This window comes from Macrobrachium rosenbergii, chromosome 29 (assembly GCF_040412425.1).
Source record: "Macrobrachium rosenbergii isolate ZJJX-2024 chromosome 29, ASM4041242v1, whole genome shotgun sequence".
In the NCBI taxonomy this organism is placed as follows: Eukaryota; Metazoa; Arthropoda; class Malacostraca; order Decapoda; family Palaemonidae; genus Macrobrachium; species Macrobrachium rosenbergii.
Window position 1 is genome coordinate 11,143,089 of NC_089769.1, and position 20,384 is coordinate 11,163,472.

Below are 20,384 nucleotides of genomic sequence, written 5' to 3' on the forward strand. Positions count from 1 at the left end.
TATCATGATTTTAGAGGGACTGAAGTGTCTGGGATGATTTCATGTACACAAAAGGCTTAATTATAGGTAATGGATTTGTTTTGGAGTGAATTTTGCTTATTCAAATGAATAACAGAAAGTTTTAAAAAAATTATCAGCAAAAGGGTACCTCTTATTCCTTTCTTGAGTCTACATATGACTGCACCAAAGCCTTTGGGCCAACCCTATAGATGTTAAGTATAATAAAACTTAGGTCTCATTAAAGTACCTAATAATAATAATAATAATGACTGTGCACCAAGACTTAATTTTCTTAAAATATTGGTTGACATAACATTGTGACACTTCAGCTACTCCATATTTTTAAAAACATATAACTTGAAACTCTTACTACAATTTTTTTTTAACTCCTACTCAACCAAGTTTTTTAACCAGTTGCAGTAAAAATCCATAAGCATTGTATAGACCTGTCTTTTTGATAAAATACTTTTTTATTTTTATATACCTGAAAGGGTTGAATTTTGGCAGTTTTGTAAATAGTGATGGGAAGTCTGAAAATGTAAACATATTGTGTAAACTGGTGACTTTCAGCAAGGTTTTTTTTTTTTAAGGTACAAACAAGGTCCTTTCATTATACTGTATTGATCTCATTCATTTATAGCAGTTTGTATAGGAGGCACAGACATTTTTTGGAAGGTTCAAACAAGTTCCTTGCAGTGTCCTGTATTAATCTGATGCAATTTTAGCAGTTTGTATAGAAGGGATAGTTAAATTATTCTATATTTTATGATGGGGTGAAAATGAAAGGATTTCAGAATTAATTTTTTTTGGAAGAAATTTATTAATGTTGTCCCTGATTCCTGGTTTGAGTATCATGAGATACCCAGTTAATGAAGATTTCCCCTCAAACAGTTAGTCTCCTTCAAATTTTTCTCCACATTGAGTCACAGATTTCGTAAATTTTGAGGACAGACCTTTGGTCAAGGACAAGCCTTAATAAATTTGTAATTGATCCTGAACTTGCAGGAAGGAACTGAATATATACTAGTTTTTGTTTTACAGTTTATTTTTCCTCAAACTAATTTTTATGGTTTTAGGATTACTGTATATTTCCGTATATAAAACGACCTTTTAAATCTTAAAATTCACCCATAAAAATTGGGGGTCTTATGCTACCATTTTAAAAATCAAACCTTGAACTCTAAGTGATGTTTATTGGTAGGCTAGCCTCGGCCTCAGTGCGATAAGCACCGACATACATGAAAAGATTCACATTATGAAATAAACTGAAAATAAAACCATTTTTACCTTATAGTATATTATTGGCATATTTGAGGACTAAATCCATATCAATGAAATCAACTTTTATCTATGCAAACCCAGCTGAGAAAATGTAAACACCGAGTTATGGTTGCACTCACAGCAATCTTCATCTTTCGGAAACCTTTCAGAAATTTTAATGGTAGTATAATTACAGTAGTAAAATTATTTAGGATACATAATATTAATTTTTCATTAAAAATTCATTATCATTTTGGTGGTAAATAACACAATTTTGGATTACACACAACTCTAGAACATTTCAGTCATACGAATGATAGTTATTGTACATTATCGTATTGTTAAGGGTTGTTTGTGATTGGCGATGAAACATAAACAAAAGAATGGTTTCCCTTTTAGGTGACATGTAGGAAAAACATGATATAGAATCGGCTTTGTTAAACAGCACTTGTAGTAACGTCATCTGTACGTACCAAAGCTAGCTTATACACAGATGGTTTTGTAATTTAGCAGCCGTTTTATACCATAGATATGAGATAAATTCATGAAAATTTGCTATAATTTTTTACCTTGTCTTATATAAAGGTCCTCTCATACACAGAAATATACAGTATGTAATTCTCTGGATAGGATAAGTTTTATAAGTATACAGTTTACTAAAGCTTATATATAAACTTGAACAGTAGAAATTTACTTAACATTTTTGTTTATTTTCAAGGTAACATTAATTGTTCTTATAAAAGAGATGTTGTATGAAGTAATATCCTGAAAACTACCATCAGTAAGGTATATTGACTTACTGAGTGAAATTACTGTAATTAATACTTATGGAAAGTTAACAGAAATTATTTATGGCATTTTTGTGCACTCACCATTCTTTTATTCTTTTAATGTCCAAATTAAGGAAGCTTTGCATATATTTACAATGTATGAAAGTTAAGGTGGGATAGAGTTCGCAGTATACTTCATACTTTGCAAAGATTCTTTGATTGCATATGTTTGATAGCTTTTTTTTAATATAATGTAGCCTTGGATATTTTTAATACAGGCATATACGGGATTCATTTCAGCTGGACAATGTTCCCAGGTACTTGGCATGGTGTTTTTGTTTGTCAAACCACCAATCCTTCACAGCTTTCAGTATGAATTCAGTTAATGACTTGATCATAAGAGTGGTTATTGCTTTGCTGAGTTCGGTACCATTCCCAATAGAATGCATGTTTATCCTGGAAACTTTGCAGATTTTCTTAACTGTGAAATTAAGTTAAGGGTGTCCAGAAGATATTTTGAATATAACATTAATTTTAGTGCTGTATTCCTTTTATTGTGGGTGTGTGGTTTAAAATATTTGTGCACACACACAACTGATAACCAGGTATTCATTGAGTGGCTTTTTTTTATTTGCAAACTGAGGATAGTTTCACAGTATAATTTCTCAGAGGATTTTTTCATGCATAATCAGTATTATAAAGCTATTAATCAAGTACACTAATGATAAGCACACACGTTCAAAAAGATAACAAAAGAAAGATAAGCACACGTTCAAAAAGATTAAAAAAGAAACACTTAAAAAATACAGTGTTGAAGGTGTATTGTTGAGAATAACAACAAACTCATATGGTTTTTTTTTTTTTTTTGGAAATTACTGTTTCCTTCTTCAGAGAATTGATTGAATACAGTAATACATATATTATGACTTACTGTATATGGTAGGCAGATTGTCTCACAGCATATGTGCTTTTTTGCATTTCCAGTAAAGAATTATCTTGGGTTATGGGAGTGGTTATCTAGGTATGGCAAAGAAGTGTGATAGCAAGAATCATTTTAGATAGTTTCTCAGCATACATCACAAACTTAATATAAATAATTTTCTCTAATTACATGTCCATTTTTTACTTGGTCTAGCATAACAGGGGTTTATTGTCAGTAACTGTGGGTTTGGAATTAATCAAAACACTACAGTTCTGTCTCTTATCCTATCAGTGTCTCCACTGATGTAGTCAGATGTTTCCATTGACACAAGTCAATTCCTCTTTTTTTTTGCTACTACTTTTGTTATCCATAGTTAATTTAAAATTTGTACAGTTCTAAAACTGACTTATCAAGGTCCACGTATCAAACGTGTTTGGAATAAGCTAAAATACTATGTAGACAGTTTTCTCTCAGGAGTAATACTATGTGGGAGTTTTTAAACAGGAGTTAAATGAGGCAAAGTCAGTACTCCTAAAGGCCTGAAATGAACTGCATGAGTCACAAATTGCTCTCCAAAAAAGACAGTTCTTACATAGAGTAATTGATGAAATTCTAGACGGTGATTACAGTGGCCTTGATTTTAATGGTACTGACCATTGCATTATGAAAGCAGTGGTATTGATAATGGTTCAGTCAGTCTGCTAGGTAATTGACAAAGTGACAACATGCAAGAGATCCTTTTGTTTTCTCTTGAGATCCTGGCATGAAATTTAGAGTTCAAAATAAAGACCTTGTATAATATTTTGAGAAGTTTCTAAATGATATTTTGACTTATTGTGAGTGAAACTAATGGATTTGCCAAGTTGCTTTTGAATGAAAACAGAAAAACTCATATTGCCAGATTTATTATTGTACAAATTCAAGTGAAAAAACTGGTAGTTAAGCATAACCCACATATGCTTTGCAAGTTACCACTTTTGCTTCGAAAGCAGCAATCTATTTTATAAAAAAAAAAAAACTAGACCAAGTCAACAATGGATATATCATCAGAGAATATTATTTATTTGAGATAAGAATATAGTATAAATGATTCAGTACATTTTATTAATCTCAAATAGTGGATGTTTTGTGTGAAAATTTCATACTTGGGCCAAGATAAGAGGTTTGATGGCTAGGCAGTACTAGTTAACCTGTACTAAACGTAGACTTTAAGAAATACTTTGTGAATATTTTAATGCATAATTACAGTAATAGGCTATTATCAGCTACAAAACAAGAATAAAAAACAGAAAATTTAATTGATTTAATTTACCCTAAATTGGTAAATGTGTATGGGAAGAGTTGGCTAGCTTTTACAGATTACTAGAGTCAGGCAATCAGGAGGGGAATTAGAAACCAGAACAATTGTTTTATGAATCAGAGTATAGTATTGATGTTATATTCATCAGTTAACATAAGTATGTAAATAGTGCAGCATTTCAAGTAATGAAATGATTATTGTTGTCCAACATCTGAAATTCATCTGCAACATATGCCAAAAGGGAAACAGTAAATTGAGACAATTTTTTCACGAATCATGAGTAACAAAGTAAAGTTTTAAATTACGTTGATTAAAAGCATGTCATGTTTGTAATCTAGTATTAGTATTTAACATTTTTTATATAGTAAAAGTCCAATTATCTGGCATTCTTTAGTCCGGAAAACTTTCTGGTATGGCATTTGGATCAAAAAGTCCCACTCTGGATTAATACTGCTGGTTTGGCATCTTTCTGCTAATTACCGCACTTTTTAAATAGTTATGAGCACCTCCATAGTTTAAGTTTTGCATTATCAAATGACATCAAGACAACAGCTTCTCACTCATCTTTGTTTTGCCAGTAAAAAACGGTATTTTAAATTACGTATTACAGTCCATTCTCCAAATATCTGAAATTCCTCCGCTCATAATTGAGGAATACTGTAAAAAGTGTTAACAAAAGCATGTGAACCTCTTTGAAAATGACGCAAAGAGCTAGACTATATTATGTGACCCTTTTTTTTTTTTTTTTTTTATAAAATGAGCCTTTATAATAGTTGACAACATTTATACTGAAATAAACGCAACAGTGTGTACAATCAACATAAGAAGCAAAATTATATAATTTGTGTGTTTGCATTTGATTGTTGATCTTGTTCGAGAGTGCATCAGGGTAATGATAATGCACCCATCATTAACCGATCCTTGGTTAAACTGATACACACACACCTTCATTCATTCTATCCAATAATGTTTTTGTATATAACTAATATGTTAATTAAGAAACAATATTAAAATGTACTACTAGTATTCATTTTACAGAAATGTGTGTGTGTGTGTGTGTGTGTGTGTGTGTGTGTGTGTGTGTGTGTGTGTGTGTGCGCGTGCGTGCATGCGTGCGGGCTAATTACGACAGTACAGTACAACTAAAAAAATGAGAAGTGCACACATCAAATAAAAAATAACTTAATGCAGCAATACAGAAGGGTATAATGGAAACAAACTATTAACCATGCATGCTTGGTTATTAGCATTTGTTTGTGAATGTGTTGTTTGCTTCAATAATATAAGGTACACAGTGATCTATTAACAACCTAATTTACACTACATGTAAGAACATAGCTTATCGAATCGACTTTGTGATTAGCGAATTGACTTTATTAATGCATTATATGGAACAGCCTCAAATAGTACCGAAATAGTTTGTATCAAAACAACTGTTCATTTGCATGTCTATCAGCAAAGCTGAAGACATTCTCTCTCTCTCTCTCTCTCTCTCTCTCTCTCTCTCTCTCTCTCTCTCTCTCTCTCTCTCTCTCTCTCTCTCTCTCTCTCTCTCTGGCTTATAACAAGTTATGTTCAACAATATGATATAAGGAAAGAAATAAACATTAGAAATGTTTCTAATGTTTAACGTGTTGAAATCTTGATGTATGATCGTGTGTGCGTGTGTATGTACATCTGTATGTTCTTTTTTGTAAAACTGTGAATACCTCGTAAATGTCAAGTAAAAATAATACTGCATTTAACATCAAAGAATAAAGATGCTATAATTTAAACGATAAAAAAAATCAGAACTTTTTGAAGTTTTTGTGAGTTACTGACTATTAGTGCAAAAATATAAATGTGTTTACTAAATAAACAGATTATATATTTTGCCCAGTTTAGTCGGGAGAGAGACTTCTCACTCAGGTAAATTTGACCAATCGAAATTGGTGTTTTGCAAGATATATCTTCTGAGGTTCATAGCTACTAGTGAAATACAACTTCCTTGGTGCGTAACACTATCTGAGAAATGAGTCTACAAGTCACTAAGCATTGTGTCTGTGCTTAGGTCTGTGTTAGCATTTGGTGTTTTCTAATGAGATTTATGTTCCCAAAATATTCTCTGTTTATGTTATTTATCATAGAAACTGCATTATTCCATGGCAAGTTTTCTTATCTTGTATCTTGTTGAGAGTACATTTAAGCCAATTATAAGTTTTTGTCCGTATTGCGTGCGTGCTAGAGGAAGAGTAAGCTAAGTTAAACAGCACATGTTTGCATATGTGTATGTCTGCAGATCTTTTTTAAGTGTACAGAGCAAACAAAGTACAGTATCTGCTATACTGTATCTATTAATCTGAAGAGTATCTTAAAAGTTTTGTAAAGTAACTAAGACGTTAGGACAGTTGGAGGTAGAACAGAGGTTGATTTTGATGCCTCTCTACATGCACACTATAAAAAATCGCTTAGCATAATCTGTTTCACAGCACGCTCTGTCTTTGTCTAGAAACAATTTTTGAGTGTGCAGTAACTAAGATGTTACAAGGGAAAAAAAATATGATGATGCCTGACGAGCAGTTGGTCTGTTTACGCCATGTCGTGTAGATGGAGTGTTCTGCGTAGGCTAAGCAAGGGTAACTGCCTCGCTAAGTATGACATCAGTATAGTGTAGTAACATTACATAATAGCAGAACTGTGAAATATCTCATATGACATAGTGGTAGCAAGAGCAGTGAAATAGACAATTACTGTTTAGACTAAGTCAGTTTTAAATTAGGCAATTTTAAATATCATAAATAAGGTTTAAATATTATTCTGTGACCAAAAACAACATAAAAAAAAAATCATAACTATGGTCTCTCTTAATCAAAGCGAATTCTAATTTTAACCAGTATTTTTTAGGACCACCTTTGGTCTGGAATTTTTGCTAGTCTGGCACCAAGTCGGTCCTGCTGATGCTGGACTATTGGACTGGACTTGTACTGTATGTAAATATTTCAGATTCAGAAATGCCGTATTAATGTTAAGATGACCTCAGTAATTTCCATTTAAATTTATACAGTATGATCTTACTGTACAAATGACAGAAAGGATCCTTCAAAATACAAAAATGACACATGGAGTTCTGGGAACAAAGTCTACTGCCTGAAGGATCCCAACCATGTGGATGATAGAAAGGCACTTTCAATATAAAAAATTAACCATGGAATCTTATGAATAGTCATTTGCATGAAGAATCCCAACTATATACATAATAGGAAGCACATTAGTCAAAAATGTCACATGCAATCCTAGGAATAGAGTACTCTTGAAGGGTCCTGACTATAGAAGAGGTAAAAAAAAAAAACTTTCAAAATAAAAAAATGACATAGAATCTAAGGAACAAAGAGTCATCTGCATGAAAGCTGCCGACTTCCTAACTGATAGAGAAGATGACCCAAAGCCTATCACTTATGCTGGGAGCTCACTGCCCTGTAGCACTATTATAAAAAGCAGAATGCTGAAGATTTCCTTCAGTAACATGCATCAGATATGCCCAGCAGATGTGGCACAAATACTAATGACAGTATGTTGTCATAGATAGGATTACAAATGTGTTCCAGCTGTAGACAATAGATTTTAATTAATTTAACAATAACAGTGGTTATTTTTATTTATTATTTGGATGGTAAAGATGACTCTTTTACTGATTACATTTATTGCAAGTAGATAATTTATTTACTTTAATGTAGAGCAAGTATTCTAAATACAAACATGGAAGTTACAAACTTTCAAAGATGCAAATGGCTGTGTCCACATTTAATTTTTTCTTAAAGTTAAAAATTCAAAGTTAGGCAGAAATTCAAATTTCACAGCAGTATTGCAAGGTTAGTTTGCATGTCTGATGCTTGGCAGCATGCAGGAGCATACACTGTGAGTAAACAATAAAAGTAGTCATGCAGGCATTTTCAACGAGCAGCTGTGCTCTTCAAGTGTGCTATAACTAATTTTTATTTCACATACTGTGTGATTTAAGAGCAGTGGTGAAGCTGAGAGTGCTATAGGAATTGGATGAGAGAGCAGTGGAGGGGGGGAGGGGTGGCACAAGGGTGTAAACCTCAGGTGTAAACTTAACATGTCTATATACTGTAATAGAAAAATGCAAACTGTAATGGTTAACAGGATGTGCATGTCACTAAGCCACCTGCAAAAGATACTGGTAATGTAAGTGAAAGTTTTGTAATGCTACTTTTGTTTGCATTTTTCTCCAAAATTTTGCTAGGTCAAAAGTTGGTGCATCTTTGAATTCTAAACATCTTCAATGCCCGGAAATATATATATATATATATATATATATATATATATATATATATATATATATATATATATATATATATATATATATGTAAAATTTCTTGTCCAACTTGTATTTTATATATTTATATATATATACTGTATAAACAGCAGTCCTCGCTTATCGGCGGCATTGGTTAATGGCGTTCCGGTTTTACAGCGCTTAGCTAGTGATGTCGTTAACCAGGTTTTTGGCAACTGTAAGTGATTTTCAGTGTTGATAAGCAGTTTATTGGTGTCGATAAGTGGTTTATTGGCTCCAATAAGCGGTTAACAGTGCCGATAGATAAGCGGTTTATTGGCGCTTATGATGTCATAAACACCGTTTATTACCATAATTATCAGCGATTTTCAGTTAGCGGTGCTCAACTAGGAACGGAATCCCCGCCGTTGACTAGGGACTGCCTGTATACATAATATATATATATATATATATATATATATATATATATATATATATATATATATATATATATATATATATATATATATGTTATATATATACTGTATATATATAATATATAAAATAGAAGCGGGAAGTTCGTACAGGGTGACAAGACATGCATGAACTTATCGCTACTTCTTAAAGATCCCCCTCATTGTTTTCTAAGGAAACATTGATTTTTTTATTCGTATTTCTGTGAAAATGCCTTCCTATCTCTAGTGTTGCGAACACTCAATATTGGCTTAACCTTGGCACAAAAGCTGCAATATTTTGCCAAATGATCACTTATCACCTCACAGACAACCTGGAGATCATCTGGATAATCTTCTTTCACTTTGCGAGCTATAAGGGACAGCTCTTTTTCCAATACTGTACATGATCTGTTTTGCAAGAAACTCTCAGAAATTTTCCTGGGACGTCCAAACCTAGGAAGAGTTGTTGGAATACTTGACTCCCCATTTTCATGATATCTCGCCAACCACCTCAGAACTACTCTTTGCTTTAATTTAAGCTTCTGGCTATGAGCCTAGATCTTAGCCCCTTTTTGTAAAGGGTTATGATAGCAACAACCATATCTCTTTCCAGTTGTTTGCCTAGAGCCATGGGACTCGAGAAAAATAGCACTGAATGTCAGAAAATCACGCTCAAATGCATCGGAATTTGTAAACAAAAGATCGCTTACTGAAGCCCGTCAGTTTTACCGGAGTGTTAGTAATAAATACCAGTTTGTCATTTTGTCTTGGGGAAACACCAGTTAAGGTGCCAAGCAGTCAAAAAATAAATTTTTTCCCTTTGAAAACAATGGGAGGGGATCTTTAAGAAATAGCAATAAGTTCGTGCATGTCTTGTCACCCTGTATGAACTTCCGCTTCTATTGTGTGTGATATATTATATATATATATATATATATATATATATATATATATATATATATATATATATATATATACACACACATATACACACATATATATATATATATATATATATATATATATATATATATATATATATATATATACATATACATATATATATATATATATATATATATATATATATATATATATATATATATATATAAGCATTTTTAGTTTTTTTGTGTTTGAACTATCAAAATAGGCAGTTCTAAGTGTTTTTAGAAGGGTTCTAAGTATTCATGGGTTTTAGCTATTCGTGGGGGGTGTGGTACGCATCCCCTGCGAATACGGGGGTTTACTGTATGTGTGTGTGTGTGTGTGTGTGTGTGTGTGTGTGTGTGTGTGTGTGTGTGTGTGTGTATATATATATATATATATATATATATATATATATATATATATATATATATATATATATATATATATATATATATATATATATATATATATATATACATATACATATACATATACATACACACGCACACACACCGTCAGCCCCCAGTATTCAGGGGGGGTAGGGACCACAACCACCTATGAATAGCTAAAATCAGTGAATACTTGACAACCCCCCCCCGTAAAAACACTAATAACTGCCTATTTTAGTAGTTTACTGCCTATTTTATTAGTTCAGACACAAAATATACCTTAAACTATCAACCTAAAACACTTTATTAGCATTTCAAAGTCCTCTTACAATATTATTACCCTTATAAAAATATATGGCTTACAGCTACATGTGAAAACTAATCAAGTTACCCCTACTGTATATTCAGGCACAACCATTTACTCATACAGTTTATTTTGTATTTTTGTTTAGGATACAGTAATTCATATATCATTGAGAGAGAGAGAGAGAGAGAGAGAGAGAGAGAGAGAGAGAGAGAGAGAGAGAGAGAGAGAGAGAGAGAGAGAGAGATAAGCACCCTTCACATCAATAAGTCAAAATAATTGACAGTTAGGGCTACACCCTCTCCCGTTTATCTACCAGAAAAAGACTGGGAATTGCACAGAATTATGCGAAAATCTTAAATAATTTACTGTATTTTTTACTATATTTTCCTAGTTATTGAAATACAAAAAGTTGTAATTATAGCATGGAAAATATGAAAAAATGAATGACAAAGTAATGTCACATTTATCTGTAAAGCTATAAAAAAAAAAAACATTCATGTTACATATGCATAAAAATCTCTCTCTCTCATCTCTGAGAGAAAGAGGGAGAGAGAGAAAATACAACTCACCCTTCTGACTAGCAAACACAAAGTCAATAGTGTATTATCATGGAGAGAGAGAGAGAGAGAGAGAGAGAGAGTTGCCTCATGTTAAATATAAAAAGAATATTATTAATTATGAATTATTGGAGAAAGAAGAATAACTTGAAAGAGAGGGAGAAGTGATATTATGTTTACATGTATACCTTGAACTATCACCCTAAAACACTTTACAGTAATATTTTAATATCACTTGAACATCACTTAAATATTTCAATATCACTTCAATATCATTTCAATAAGGAGGGTCCTCTTGTACAGAGGGGGAGAGACAACTGGTGTATTATCAAGGCAAAGCTTACAAACCTGTTTCTCGCCCCAAGCTTCCATAATTCTCTCTCTGAGTTAAGAAATACATGTATTTAAAAATGCATTAAAAAATACATTTTATTGACAGTTTGCTGTGTTTGCATTAACATTAATATTTGTAAATTAGTAAATCTTTTTTATAAAAAATATATTTAGTTACAAAAATAACATGCAAAATACAGTAATTAGTGAATATTGCTCAAGGAAGAAATCTGCGAATTACCAAATTTTCTGTGAACAATTAGGTAAGTCCCACAGAAAAATCTGCGAATAGGTGAAACTGGAAATCCTGAACTGCAGATAGGAGGGGGTCAACTATATAAATATATTTATATATCCTGTATACATACAAGATATATATATATATATATATATATATATATATATATATATATATATATATATATATATATATATATATATATATATATATATATATATATATATATATATATATACAAGAAAGCCCGTATTCATGGTCTCACGATTCGCGGACTCACCTATTTGCGGATTTCTCTATGAAACATATATACGCATTATTCACTGAAAATTCGCCCATTTACAGTATTTTTCACTGAGAAATATTCATTAATTACTGTATTTTCACGACTAAGTGCACTTTTTGTGATAAAACTATTAAGATAGGTACCCAGGTAGCGCTAGGGTTACGATGATTCACCTTACTATAATTCGATGGGGTAAGCAATTAATACCGATACGACAACAATTAGAAAATATTTTAAAATTTACCGCGGGCGCAGGCAGCAGCGTACAATCAGGCAGCGAGAGAGACCAAACTACAATAGACCACCTTCTTTTCCTCCATCTATCCCATCTCCTAGTTAAAAAAAGTAAACGAGAATGATTAAAGTATAGTTAGTAACATAATACTCTTGCATAAATGCACACAGCCATAAACAACCAAACGAGAAACTGTTGTTTTGCTTATAATCGAATTGGATAACAACAGCCGTTTTGCTTGTATTTCAACCATCGTACGGTAATATACAGTTGCCTTAGTTAAGTAGAATAGGACTGATGTATTATTACAGTATAACCCTTATTTGGTATGGATAAGAGATCGGCAAGGAAATATACTGCTAAATTTAAGCTGCAAATTGTAGCTGAAGCTGAGAAAACAATGTTCAAGCTGCTAATGACTATAAATTACCATGCATCGGCAACATGGATGAAACTCGACTGTAATTAAAATTGGAGAGGAAGTATTTTAATCAAAACTACTGGGCATGAAAGAACACATATTACTGCTATTTTTACGCCGATAAATGATAAATATGCAAAGCTCGTATTATGATGAAATCAAGTGAAAATAGCGAACGGATTTTTTTTTTTTTTTTTTTTTTACACAAGGCAAACATGCCCCCCAACTTCCACCATCATCTATTAATGAAAAAAATAGCTGAATTAATTTCACAGCGAGACATATTTAAGTTATATTTCGACGTAAATACACTTTGTGTAACGAAAAATAACTTTGCCCCATATAAGTAAAGACACTTTGTGTAACGAAAAATAACTTTGCCCCATATAAGTAAAGTATCTAGAGATTCATTTACGCTAAATAGAAGCAAGAAAAGTGCTCTCAACCAAGTTAAATACAGCGAAATAAACATACCGCGTAATCGATTTCCAGACCAAAACATTGATTGCTATGATTGCAATTTATACAAAAGCAATATAATATATACAGTATTATTGGATACAGTGAATTATTGCATAACATTTTAAAAAATCCATGGAAAAGATGCATACTCATTATGTTGGTGTTTGTATAATACGACATTATGTGAATATAGAGTACAGTATAATGTAGGCTAGGCTACCATATATGCATACAATACACCATAGTGTAGGCTAAGCTAATTCTTGTTTGTTATTCAATTTCTCTTTGTATTGAATTATCATAAGTCACTCTGCATGAACTTCCAGAATTAGCTGATATTAATAATTACTATACCATGTATGTATAGAGTATACTATATAGTGTAGGCTAGGCTATATTCGAGATACATTTTTTCCAACAAATTATGGGTTTTTTTGGAACCTAACCCCATCTTAAGTAGGATAATACCTGTATAAGTATTGTTAGAGTTTTTATGTGTTTGAATTATCAAAATAGGCAGTTCTAAGTGTTTTTAGAAGGGTTCTAAGTATTTACGGATTTTAGCCATTTGGGGTGTGTGTGGTACACATCCCCCGCGGATACGGGGGATTTACTGTATATATGTATATATATATAAATTATATATAAAGTATTATATATATAAATATTATATATATATATATATATATATATATATATATATATATATATATATATATATATATATATATATATATATATATATATATATATATATATATATATATATATGGTATTGCACATACAGTAAACAATAAACCCCTGTATTCGCTGGGAATGCATACCACACCCCCAAGTTTCGTTGGATGAGTCGGTAGAGTTCTCTGCTAGCACTCTGCTAGTTCTAGTTTCCGGCCAGCCAATAAAGAATTAGAGGAATTTATTTCTGGTGATAGAAATTCATTTCTCACTATAATGTGGTTCGGATTCCACAATAAGCTGTAGGTACCATTGCTAGGTAACCAATTGGTTCTTAGCCATGTAAAATAAGTCTAATCCTTCGGGCCAGCCCTGGGAGAGCTGTTAATCAGCTCAGTGGTCTGGTTAAACTAAGGTATAATTACTTAACCCCCCCCCGATAGCTAAAATCCTCAAATACTTAAAACCCCTCTAAAAACACTTAGAACTGCCTATTTTGATAGTTTAAACCCCCAAAAAACCTCTAAAATTGCTTATACCTGAGTATTTTAATAGTTTTACCACAAAAAGTACATTTTGTCATGAAAATATGAAAATACAGTAATTAGTGAATGTTTCTCAGTGGAAAATACCGCAAATGGGCGAATTTTCCGTGAATAATGCATATATACGTTCCACAGAGAAATCTGCGAGGGTGATGCAGGAAGTCGATTAGTTTGCATCATGACCTATCCTTTTTTCTTGTTCTTGCATTTTTTGAGCCAACCACGAACTGAAGTGAATGATGCGCAGATCTTCCTGCAACAAGGACTTCTGCTTGACCAGTGTGGGAAGTTGAGAACACAGGCTCCAATTTGCCAAGGAAAACGAGACTAATGTCAAGGCAACTGAGACAGCTCTGCAGATGAGCAAGACATATGAAACTTCTGCAGAGAGAGGAGTTGGAAGATGTAAGATGCTTGGTGAACAGAACTGTGATGCTTGTTTGTCCTTAGTACAAGAGATGCTGAGAATTTGAAATAATTAATCAGCTTCACAAATGGTTTGCTCTCTTGCAGGTTCATTGTTAGATACTGAAAGGGTGATTTTATCAATGAACAGATTTAGCACACATTTGTTAAGTACACAAAATTGAATGCTACTGCTATGATCACAGAAATGCCCTTTGGCACAACATTTTCTTGAAGAAGAAAGGTAATACTGATGGGCAAGTTGCTAAATGCACAAGTTTGAATTTGGTTAAGTGGATGTGTAAGTGGAAGATGCAAGAGAGATGTGAAAGAAGTTTCCCAAAACTAAATCAAAACATCCCAGAGATCTACAGTGAGCCAAGAAAGACTTTAGCCTGGCAATACTGGTAACTGAGATTTCGGTGCAGTTTTCTAATACTGTTTTTGAAGACTTGCATATTACAAAAAAATTTTGAATGTATTTTACTTTTACTTACATCTGCTGGGGTGGTAAGGGGATCAATACTGGACTAGGGAAAGGAACATGGGAAGTGCCTTGCTCCAGGTGCTGACAATTTATGCTATGCCACTGTGAGAAAGAGGTGTGGATATCTTTCAATTGTTTAATAGAAGTACACAGTGAGATCAGCTGACAAAAAGTGGAAATAGGAAAAAAGAGAGAACTGCCAGTTGTTGGTTATTAAAGTGCACCCAAAATCAGTTGGTTGTTAAAGTACACTCAAAATCAATAAAAATGCAATAATGCCTTCAAAAGTATTTTTTTGACTTTCTAGCTAATTTTTTACAAAAATGTAAAAAATTACTCATACTCCTTTATGATTAGGTCAGTCCTCAGAGTAAACTCATTAGGAATTTCATCTAGATCCTTTATCAGACATGGTGGAGGTGTAGTCAGCCACTGGATGTGCAAGATTTATTTGCAAGTATAAGCAGAGGGAGTGAGTAAGAGTACATCATCATTGCACTGATTCACACCATAACTATTGAACTGAGCTATGTTGTATATGGTATTCATAGCTTGGTATTTCATCCAGTTACTTACTTATGCAAGATGGATTTAGGACTGATCTGGGGCATGATTGAGAGGGCAGCCTGTATTGGGATTTTCTCCCTGTAAATTTGTAGTCTTACTGCCCAGGCAGCAACTACTGGATTGTTGGATCTTATAACAGACTTCCACCACAGTATACTTTTGTGCATAGCATGTTTGGTATACAAGTACCCATTGTAGCAGATATTTTACCCACACTTATTGCTGTTAATAATTTCCATGGTTGTAGGTTCAAATGTTTTTTTTCATTAATGAAATTATTGCTAACCCACAACTGAACCAAACACTGACCTTTCCACTAATAAGGCTCTCTCATCATTAAGGATATCAATTGGCAATACAAAGAGATGGGTTATATATAGTTCACCTCAGCTTAACTTTACATCAAACACCTGATTGACACTTTAACTGGATTAGACAACCACTTGTCTTAGTGACCTTACCTGACATGTCTTAATCCATGTGACCTCTTACCAAGCTCGATTAAAAATTTACTTGATTAGACAACCTCTGGTCATAGTGATCCCACTTGACTTGATGTACTGTAATCCATTCCAGGTTCATGTTATTCATAATTTTACACAACAATTTAATGTTTTTTTTTTATTAAAACATTCATTAATTTACTAGCAGTTTTGTACAGTGTTGAGACTGACATATCCTTAAAGGATATGATTTAATAATCAACTTTTCCACTGAAGAAAAGAAAATGGACAAAATTCTGTGTATGAGTATTATGAATTTTAACCATTTCATCCATGACTTTTTTTCTGGTTTTTGTGATTATTTTTTAGTGACTTTTTTCTTGGATTCAACCCATGATCACCTAATCTCCAGTGCACACACATCTTTTATTTATCACAAGAATTACCTTGCAGACTTCCTTGTAGGATCCATTATACAGTATGTGTTAAAAAAAACTTGATCAATCTAAAAATAGAAATACTTTTTGGTCTAAACCATTCATTCAAAGTAAAAAGTTTATCGAAAAATGTTTTTGCGAGATTATGAGTAATATATAAATTGTTTCATTGCCATACAATATCCAGTGCTACAGTAAACAAATAAATCCAAGCCTAAGCCATGAAACTTCCTGTTGTAGCCTAGTTTACGAACTTTAAATGCAAGCATTTATTAATTTAGGCTAATGCACTGAATTTTTTTATTAATTTTTATTGCTTTATATGTTGTTTGCGTCTTTAGGATAGGCCAAGTTCATCAAAAACTAGGCTAGGGTTAAGGGGTACCCTGTTGTAGGCTAAGCATAGGGCTATTCCCTTAACCACATTTTATATTTTCCCCCACCCTCTTCTGACTTATTGATATGGCTAAAAGAGGTTACTGTACTGTATAACATACAGGCATAGTATTTTGTGATACATGTATGCACTTCTGTGTCTACTCGAGTATTGTTTGCACAGTGAGATTTTATGAATATTCATTATTATATAGGAGCTGAATGTTGTTAGTTTTGTGAATGTATTATGTTCATGGTTGTGGAGGTTGGATCATTTGTATAATGATGAAAGCTAAGGAATTTGAAAGTTTTCCTTAAGACCTCTTAACTATCAAAATGTAGCTGGATGAGTTGATAAATAAGTGAGTTGGAATTATATGTACTGTTAGGGAAATGTAAATAAAAAAACTTACTGGGATCTTGTAAGCAGTACAAAGATAAAACTATGATTTCCTGGTTTTCACAGGGTTGCTGGTGTCATACCAGGCTTCCACAGGTGTCCATCTTCCCCCTTGTCTATTACTAATATAAATTGATTCAACTTATAATTTTTAGTGTTTCCATACTAACAAGTTACTTAATATTCCCATCCCTTTCCCATTCTGGATAAACACCACTTCTTCAGCGTTGTAATAGTGTCAAGCAGAAACATGGAAGTACGAGATAGCGAACAAGGCGTCAACCTTTATGTTCTTGCCGGACATGAAAATAGTTACTGAGGAGTAAATATACATAAGCGTCTACAATTATTACATAAAGTCTCCTGAGGATAGTTGAGTAAGCCATAGTCCGATTATTCAAAAACCATGTTTTGTCCTGTTTTGTTTTGAGGGTATTCATACAGATGTTGGCATGTTTTTCCTTATTTTTGGCATGCATTAGTTTATTTTGTTTAGGTGAAGCAGTCGTATAAATAATAGTTGAATGCAAATATTGGTTTTAATCAACTTCACCAATTTATTTTCTGGAGAACTAGGCTGATAATCATTTTTGTTGCAATAAATTATTTGTGTTCGGTAAAACATAAATATTAATGATATTTAAGATAGTCATTATACAATTTTAATATATGTATTTGGCTTGCATGTTAATCCTTTTCTATTGTCTATGTTAGATATGGCATTTATTACTGTGGATAGAGTAAAGTAAAAGCAAGTTTTTAAGGCAGATTTTGTGTAGAATGGTAAATGTTAATTTTCTGACCACTGATAGAAAAAAATGTGTAATTAATCCTTCAAGGAAAGTAGCTTTACACCAATTAAATCGAACACTTGCGTAAGTCACCACATGCTGAGCAGATTCGTGCTTTATGTGTAGTGTTTACATACTATATTTAGATTCATATACAGTACTGTATTTGCCTCATATTAGTATACAGTGATGAGAAATCAGTTCAGGTAAATGTAAGCGTAATGTACATAGATATCTAGTATTCCTCTGAAAGTGAGGTTTAAAAAGTGATAACATTTATTTCTGTCTCTCTCTTATTTACTAGTAATGGGTAGCTTATGTTGAATATATCTGTCTAGTAATGTCATGCTGGCAACTGGAGTATGTTCAGGCAGACATTTTGGTTTTGGATCAATTTTTACAATGATCAGAGGCTATCCTGTAGTACATAGTGCTCAAAACAGAATAAGCAGATAAAGCCATGTAAACTGGGAGTTGTTATGTGCATTAAGGAAAATTGGGTTATGATTATGTGGCAGGTAGTTACACAAGTCTCACATGAACCTACAGAACTGACTTGCATTTGTGCCAATGGCTCAAAATACCGATTTGTCAATGGGGCTGTGGGTTTGGATGATAAAATTTACCATCACCAGTGGTGATGATTTTGATGTATAAAAAAAACCAAATTCTTAGTTTCATGTACAGAAATATTATAGTAGTTTTATCTGCCTTGACACATAGCTTCAGCTGGCACTCCAACACAATTGGTAAATTGCCTGAATACTGTAAGGTCTTTTACATTACAGTAGTCACTTTTGATTACTTTCTCTCTCTCTCTCTCTCTCTTTTGCATTCAGCATGAGTATATTTAAAGCAACCTCATCTGGCAGTAACAAATTTTACTCTTAACATTAGGAACCATCCTTGAAGACCATTTATTTAACAATGTGCAGAAGAGGTGAGCAAAACAAACAGCTGCATCTTGACCTTTCCTTTATAGCTATATGGAAAAACTTACTACCAAACTTTTAATAATTTCTTGCCATAGTATATACTGTATCTTAGTATTCAGTGCCAGTCTGTCATACTACTTATCACAGGCAGTACTTTAGTAAGATTTATCTCTTGGGGAACAACTTGGCTCTTAAGCACCCAGGCTACACAAAATTCTCTAGTTATCATACATTTATGTTTCAGGGCTTCATAGCCAATATTTGTTACATGCTGAACCACAGGTGAGGTCATTGTGCTTCAGTAGAAAGGAACTTTTTTTTCTCTCATGCTTCAGTAGAAAGGAACTTTTTTTCTCTCTCAGTGTTCTTCAAGTAAAAAGATTAAAAGTACCAGAGAAGGTAAAAATATATTACATTATTTTGCTATTGGATAGCAGGGCCAAAATGTTTTAATTTGAGTTCTGTGTGGCTTTAATATGAAATGATTAAATATAATCTTTAGAGACAGCTGTTTCTTTTAGTCTAGTTGGAATTCAGGTTCAAGGATGCAAAGGAATATTTTTGCAGGCTTACATAAACCTAATAGATATTACTGTAAGAGGTACATGTACATAATAGTTTTTATTCCATTCACTGATGGTTAGCACATAAGAAATTAATGAATATCATTACTGTTCAAAATGACTTTATACAATAACTTTTAAAAGTAAGTAAGAACTTTTTGCAAAATATTCATGAGACTTAAAATTTGTTTTTAAGTGTAGAAGCTTAAAATTGAAATTTATGACATATTACATATTGATTGGCATGGGCTTTACATTCGTGTACAGATGAATAGCATATAATGAGCTACATTCCTCCCCAGATGAATAGCATGTAATGTGCTTTGAAACTGATAGGTGTCAAGTTCATTCTTTCCATGGTATGATAACATGTTTAGAGTTTAATAGTAACATCTACTTGTAGGGATCATGATTCAAATGCCATTGATGTGCATGCCCAGTTGTCTTATGACTCCTCAGTTAACAGTTAGACTTCTGTTCAGCTTCATGGAGTAAAGATGTTGTTGTGTGTTGTTCACCCTGGACTAGCTCCAAGTTATTTACACCATTATGCCTTCATTTTTTAATAATCAATATAATTTCGTTTTTCACAGGAGGTTTTTTGTTTTAATTGCACTTAA

General features: G+C 32.7%; 1 protein-coding gene across 11 annotated transcripts in view; it reads left to right on the forward strand.

Annotated features, from left to right (window-relative positions):
* The window catches only part of hppy (MAP4K3-like protein hppy), a 181,877-nt gene that overhangs the window by 142,547 nt on the left and 18,946 nt on the right, over positions 1-20,384 (forward strand). For 2 of the 11 annotated variants that reach the window (XM_067131025.1, XM_067131034.1), the window contains one exon: positions 17,701-17,847. The exons of the other annotated variants lie outside the window; for them this stretch is intronic. In XM_067131025.1, coding sequence (XP_066987126.1) covers positions 17,701-17,794 — 94 coding nt within the window. In that variant the 3' untranslated portion in view covers positions 17,795-17,847. Of the gene's footprint in view, positions 1-17,700; positions 17,848-20,384 lie in introns of those variants that run through there. 11 annotated transcript variants of the gene reach the window in all.